The 7522-nt window shown below is 37.5% G+C and overlaps 1 protein-coding gene across 3 annotated transcripts in view; it reads right to left on the bottom strand.

Moving 5' to 3' along the window:
* Nucleotides 1–538: 538 nt before the first annotated feature.
* Gtpbp4 (GTP binding protein 4) overlaps nt 539–7522 on the bottom strand; it is a 32860-nt gene continuing 25876 nt past the window's right edge. For all 3 annotated transcript variants that reach the window (XM_004854580.4, XM_087181943.1, XM_004854581.4), the window contains 3 exons: nt 5626–5691; nt 2552–2695; nt 539–1191 (listed from right to left, as the gene is read on the bottom strand). In XM_004854580.4, coding sequence (XP_004854637.1) covers nt 1039–1191; nt 2552–2695; nt 5626–5691 — 363 coding nt within the window. In that variant the 3' untranslated portion in view covers nt 539–1038. The remainder of the gene's footprint in view (nt 1192–2551; nt 2696–5625; nt 5692–7522) is intronic.

The following is a 7522-nucleotide window of genomic DNA, read 5'->3' as shown; positions in this document are numbered from 1 at the left end:
CTGTTTTTAACTACAGATAAAATTAGTGCTAACAAATGTCTTTTAATCAAGAAGTGGTATTTTAAACATTTACTACTTCATTATGTTCACTTGTTATATTTTACCATGCTTGAGGGTTTTAAGCTTACATAAACCTCACAATTTTATCCACTAAAGATATTCGATAACAAGTTCCCAGGAGGTAGTATTTTTTTTTTTTTTTTTTTTTTTGGTACCAGGGATCGAACTCAGGACCTTGCGCTTGCAAGGCAGGCAGTGGAACCACTGAACTAAATCCCCGGCCCAGGAGGTAGTCTTTATGGCAGTGTTGGGGTGTTCTTGTGTTTTGCTGATTATTCAACAATGGTCTAATAAAACAGGAGGTATCACATTTAACTGCTGCAATACCTTAGGCATTTTATTTCCAAAAAGTACTTTTGCTTCAAAAATAAACGTTCTATCTTGTTCTCCTTTCTCACTTGGCCAAATCAATATTGATTTGTAATTAAAACAAGAAGCAAAAAAAAAAAAGCCACCAAAAACTTCAGTATATCAAAGCTATTTTTCTCTGGAGGTTTATTTTGGATAAAACAGTTAAAGACAGATTATAACAATATATTGTACAAAAGGACTAGAAAATAATTTGAGAATATTTTAAGTACAGGGTCCTGATACACTCATAAACAGATTTTCTCCCAACCCTGCAGGTCAGAGCTGGTAGCCTTCTGCATATACCACAAGGTGAAGAGAAAAATGGCTATTCATGTGTGATAAACCAAAGCTACCTCTTCCAAAGTAAAGATTTTTCTCCATCAAAAACCCCAATAGTCATACCAATAAATCTTTCAGTTTGAAATCTGAATCAACTCTATAAAATGCAGAAACACTATCTAATCAAAATATTTGTAATATTACGCACACCTCTATAGGGTTAATCACCATTTTCAGCAACAAGCCCTTTAGCTATTTCCATTGTTTTTTCAATTAATAAATTATTCTAGTTTTATGAAATCATACCAGAAGAGCCAGTCTAGCTAAACCATGTCACTGAAAAAGACACTATCTTCTGTCTTTTTTACCAGCTTTCCTCTTTCCAGAGAGTAAGTGCTTGGGCTTCATATCAAACACATGTCTATCTGCCTCCCCTTTCCTCCCCAAGCGATTCATCTTCTTCTGAGCATTCTTCATCATAGTCTTGGCTTTCTTCACCATCTATAGACAGGGAGAAAATAAAGTTAATTAAGGAAAATCAAGTTTTCACTGCATGCTTTGTTGGATCAGATCTGTTCTAATTCACTGTTTTTCCTTAGGCCCAGCACAGTATCTGCAGAAACTCCATGGATCTTTGCGTATTAAAATTCAATAAAAACCTTATTTAGGACAAGTTTAATACCTAAAACTACAACATTTTAGAAGATTACAGTATATCTGTTCTAACTCCTTACACAAACTAACACTGGGAAACTCAGGCCCATGAGAATATATTACTCACATCTGATTGACAATGCCAATATTAAAGCCCAGATCTCCAGATGGAAATGACACACTGGAATGAAAAACTCAAGTGTCTATAAAGTAGACTGCTTGCCAGGTTATATACGGACTTTCTCCTACACCTTAATTTTCAAAATGCTGAAACTAAAAATTTTTGTTTATTAAAAAGACCTTTTGGCCAAAGAGACTATGGACATCTTGTGTCTATCAAAAAACACAACAAATGATTAGACAGGGACTAATCTATCATCTAGGGGGACGTGGAGGGGGTATGTCTCCACGACATGAAGACAAGCAGGATCACTTCATGATCAACTGGAAAATACTTCCCTCTAAGCAGGTTCCTCCATGGGATCTCCAGAACTGAGGCCTCCGGGTGTTGAGGGGCCATTTCCTAGTACTCTCACTCCCCTAAACAGGTGGACCTATCCTCAGACTACGGGTACTTTACAAGAACCTGTTTTTTTCCACTCTCCAAAAAAAGGGAAAGCATCAGAGAATGGTCCACCTAGGTTAACTACCAGGAGCATTCAACTATTCCCTGGCCCGGGATCCTCTGCTAAAGGATACCAAGAAACTAGGGGGAGAATATACAGATAACCCCCTGACAGTAGGTCCTGTGTCCCCAAATAACAACTGTTGGTTGCTCAGAGCCTGCTCTGAGCTCTTGTGTAAATACACAGTAGAGACTCTTATTTTCTTATATAGTGGATCCTTGACTTATGAACTCAATTCATTTCTGAGGGCTGGCTGTACCCCAAGTCAGTCAATTGAAGACTCAGGCTCCTCTACACAGTCTTCAAAGTCTCTCTCCTGTATACAGGCAGATCTCAGTGTCCTTAGAGAAACTGGCTCAGGATTTAACCCCACACAGGAAAGGATGTTGTAATGTTCGTTTCAGAAGGAAGGGTTAAATCTGTATCTGAGATCATCTGGGAGCACAAGCGGCCAGTATTTGGGGTGTAACTCAAGACTTTGTTCATAAGTTAAAACTAAAATTCCAGTCATAACCCAAGTTGTTCTTTTGTCAGACTGGTCATAACTCGAGGGTCCACTGTATTACATATTGCAGACTAACCTTTACATCCCGAAGACCAGAAACATCACGTGGAGTTCGAGAGCAACTCCGACTCCAGGCTACCGAGGTAGGTGGAAGAGATCCTTCCCGCTTTCTTTTCTTAGTGACACTTCGAGACCTTCTTGCCTGGACTGCATAGTGGGCCTAAAACGCACAGAAAGCAATCTTCAGAGCTCAAGATTTCTTCCCTGCTTCCAGGTTCAGTGACAATCAAAACTACTCCAACAAGGGCCAGGGATTTAGCTGAGTGGTGCCAACGCCTGCCTTGCAAGCACAAGGTCCTGAGTTCAATCCCTGGTACTCCCCCACCCCCCCAAAAAAGAAAACTACTCCAACAAAGGGAGAGGGCAGTTAGGAGTTTAAAGAACCATTAGAGCAAAAGATTTTTAAGATACACATAATTAATTTTTCGTAATTACTGGTAAATATTCTTAACATGGCTGCTTTATGTTACAAAGCTGATCATTAGATTTAGCACAATGATTTACATTCAGACATACAGAATTCTCTCTTCCTTACTCCTCCACTTTGGGATTATGTATCTGAACACAAAGAGACAATTATCAGAAAGTCAACTTGAAGTTTAAAAGACATGTAGACTGCTTATTTATGAGGACAGGTTCTACAGTCAGACCCTTGACTCTGCCTTGTGCTGCTCATAGGGCTTTAAATGAGGCCCTCAACCTTGCTCATATTTTGCTTTTTTCTTTGTAACATAAGAATAATACAACTACTTCAAAAAGTCTTCCCAACACTTTGGTTGTCTTGATTAAAAAAGTTATATCCGGGGCTGGGGATTTTGCTCAGTGGCACTGCATCTCACTTGAAAGAGCAAGGTCCTGAGTTCGATCCCCGGTACCAAAAAAAAAAGTTATATCCAACCACATAAAGATAGGTATTAAGCCTGAACTTAACAGTCAAATGTTCAAAGATACATACGCACATTAAAACAATTCTCCATGCATGTATACATGAAGCAAATAGGTATAGTGGTACCTCAGTTCATGACCTTAATTTGATCCACGATTTTGGAAAAGATGGGTACATTTGCATTTGTGCAAGAAAGATGGCCACAGTCGTGCTTGTCACCAGATGTAGAGTTTGCAAACAAAAACAAAATTCTGCCTAACACTTTTGTTTGCATACCAAACCATTTGCAAACAAAACTGCTTGTGAATCGAGGTACCACTATATCCTTAAACATTACTGATTAAATTTAAATTATCCTAGCCTTTTTTGAAAGAAGCTTTAATACAATGTTGTCCTTTGAATTTGGTTAAATCCATTTCCAGAAATCTGTTTTGAGAAAACAGTAAGAACATAAAAAGACCTTTTATATGAAGATGAATAAGGCTGCAGCATAATTCATCATAGAAAACAAGTTACAAATCCTAATATATATATAAAATGCCTTCGCATCTTTGGACTCCTAGAAAGGTAGTTACCTATTCACTTCAACACCCGAATCCAATTTATATTTTCCCCTGATGTTATTTTATTATATATTTCTTATGTATCATCTTGGATTCTGAGGTGACAGCAAATAAATGAATTTCTTAAATTCAAATAACCCAAAAGATCTAAAATAAAAAGAAATTAAATTTTGTTAAAGTATAAGGACAGGCACAGTGGTACATGCCTGAAATTCCAGTATTCTGGGAGGCTGAGACAGGAGGATTGCAAGTTTGAGGCTAGCCTGGGCAACTCAGCAAGATCCTGTCTCAAAACAAAAAATACACTGGGGATGTGGTTCAGTGTGAAAGCCCTTGATTCAATCCCAGTACCACCAAAAGAAGCTAACTAACCAAATAAATAGTGAGAAATTTAGCTTAAATTGAAAAAAAAATGCTTGTACCACAATGAGCTGTACACATGTAGAATGTGATATAAATGTATTTAAAAAGAGACAAATATGAAAAACCGTCTGTATGGAAAAGTGAACAAAAAGATATCTTCTACCTTTCAATTTACTTTATTTTTTGTAATATAACTGCAGATTTTTTTCTTTGTAGTTCTCAGTATTTTCCAAATTTTCCACTAACATGAAAGTAAAAGATAATATATATATACACATATAATGAAATATGAACAAAAAGTAAAAACAAAAGCATAGGATCACTCCACATAACTGATGGCAATTAAAATGGAAATGTAACACAGAGGAACCTTCCTCCTTCAACTAAGGAAAGTGGAGCATGCAAGGTCTTCCTAAACTCTTCTCCAAAGCTGATCAAGAGCTGGGTTCTGAAAACACCATCTTTGTGCACCAACAGCATGGACGTTGAACCATATGCTCCCAAACTATTCACCAGGGGGAACAAGAGTAGCATGGCCGATAACCTGTCACTTCAAACAATAAGTCAACAGAAATGTGGAATGTTCTAAATTCTTTTCCCTCCAATTTAAAAACTAATTTTGTATTCTCACAGGTTTTCAAGACCTTGGTTTCTTTATTTAAAAAGCTATATCCAAACACAGTTATGTGCCACATGACAACATTTCAGTCAACTATCAGGCATGTATATGATGGTACCATAAGTTTATAAAAAGCTGAAAAATTCCCATTGCTCAGTGACATAGCTGTCATAATTCCACACCACAAAGCACTATACATGTGGTTGTGGTGATGCAAGTGTACACAACCTACTGTGCTGCAGCTGTATACAAGTATGGCATATACAATTATGTACAGTGTATCATACTTGATAATGATAACAAGACTGTTACTGACATATATTTACTATTTTTGTCATTATTTTACTGTGTAGTCACAAGAAAGGTATACAGTTACACTGGCAGCAGCCACTACATCTCATGTCTACTGCATCTTCATGCATCATTTTCTCACCTGCCTGATTAATCTCCTGTTGATTTCATTGGCCCTAAAGCAACAAGGGAATACCATTTGTGTATGTTACATAGCCTAAGTGTGCAGTGGGCTGTATCATTTAGGTCTGTGTAAGTACATGCTGTGGTGATCACATGATAAAATCATTTAATGACAGATTTCTAAGGACACATCCCTATCATTAAGCAAAGTGCTACTGCATCTGAAATCATCCCTGTGCACTTACATTGTCTTTATCATCCATGTTAATACCAAGACCTCGCATCTCATTCTCCAAAACTGTCCGCTGAACCTGAAAATAAGTTGTTTTAAGCCAAATTAGTTTGATCAAATGCTTTTTTTTTAAATCAAGGGAAAGTATACATGTGATAGAGTAATACGTCAGTTCACCAATGCTTCTGTTTGCAAACAAAAGCATCTGGCAAAATTTTGCTTCCGTTCGCTAACTCCACATCATACGACAAAATGTGACCATGTCGTCACCACGGCCATCTTCCCCACACAAACACAAACACAACCACCTTCCAAAAATTGTAAAATAAATCATTTGTAACAGTGAGTTACCACTGTACTACAATATATATTAGTTTGATTTTCATTCATAGTTCCTGGCTCATCACTCCCATAGCCCTTGTTATTTCCTAAATGATTAGAACAACGAGGTTAAAGTATGTGGCCTTTAGTGCTCAGTTCCTGAAGCAACTTCTGAGTGACAGAGGTAAAGGAGAGACTTGCAACAAACTGGGTGCCCTCAAGGCTCAGAAAGCAAAAACTCTAACCTCCTCCTGCCCTTTCACTTGTTCATTTTTCTCCCCAAAGAAAGGAGGAACTTTCTTTGACCTCCCCATGGAAGGCCATAAAAAATAAAAATGTATTCTAATCTTCCCTTGCCTTTACGTTTTATGTTAGCATTAGGTCAGACCCTTTTGCCCAATCACATTTCTAAGCAGCTGTCCATGTTTCAATCGTGTTCATGCAATCAAGTCCCCATAAAAACCCAAAAGGACAGGTTTGGAAAAATGAACACATGCAGGCTTGCAGAAAAGTGAACAAAAAGTCAACTATGAACAGGGAGGGTCGGGCATGCCAAATCCAGAAGGACACAAGTTTCCACATTCAAGACCCTTCTGGATCTCACCCTATTTACTGCTTTATCTGGCTGTTTATTTCTGTCCCTTAAAATATTCTTCATCTCACAGAAGTGACCTATGTCATGAGCATATAGTAGGAAAAAGTGTGATTTTCCTCTTTATCTTCTGATTAGACCTTTTATAATGATTGATTACACTTATTTTTACTTGGGATCACCTACGTGGTACTGGAGAATTCAATTAAATCCCACAAAAAATAAGACTGACTGAGCAATTCCTATGTGTAATAACACAAAGTTTATATCCTTTCAGTCTTCGAAACAACCCAGGGGATAAGAGAGTGATTGTTTCCATGGTATAGATGAGATATTAAAGCTGAGGTTAGTGACACACCCTCAGACAGAATCAGTACACGACATCTCCCAGAGATTGCTGGGTACACCATCAAGAGAAATATAAAAATGCCCAAGTCTGTCAATATGAAAACATTATTTTCAAACATGAATATCCACTGAAAGTTGTCTATAATGTCAAATTATTTTTCTTCCTTTTCTATTACATTGTAACTGCCCTCCATGCTGTCTTTGTGGAACTCCCTTCCCCTACTTGTGGTCCAGGGCAGCGATCACAAGACCCTGTCATGGCTATAGGGATGGGCATAAGACCTGGGTCTGACATGCCACCCAGATAAGACCAAAGAGAATGACATCCCAACAAGGATAAAGCTGAGAATTAGGAAGAATCCTGACACTGTCTGATCCATTCATGTCTATATTGTGATTCTCCCCATCCTAACCAGTCACAAGGGCCAATAAATTGCTTTTGGGTTTAAGTTAGACTGGGTTAGGTTTCTATAAATTGCAAAAGATAAATAATTCTCATTAACATAGAAAGTAAAGTATAAGAAAATGCTAATTGATGGCTTTAAAATTCTGGGTCATAAATTAACCATTTTAACATGTACAATTATAAAATGACTAAGATTTAGAATAGTACAGAACTTGAAACTGAAGGCCACCAAGAAAAAGCAGA

The sequence above is a fragment of the Heterocephalus glaber genome, unplaced genomic scaffold, assembly GCF_053883595.1.
Source record: "Heterocephalus glaber isolate CG9 unplaced genomic scaffold, H.glaber_assembly_v1.0 deba00001472, whole genome shotgun sequence".
NCBI lineage: Eukaryota > Metazoa > Chordata > Mammalia > Rodentia > Bathyergidae > Heterocephalus > Heterocephalus glaber.
The sequence above is the reverse complement of the archived record's forward strand: the minus strand, read 5'-3'. Positions and strand labels throughout refer to the sequence as shown.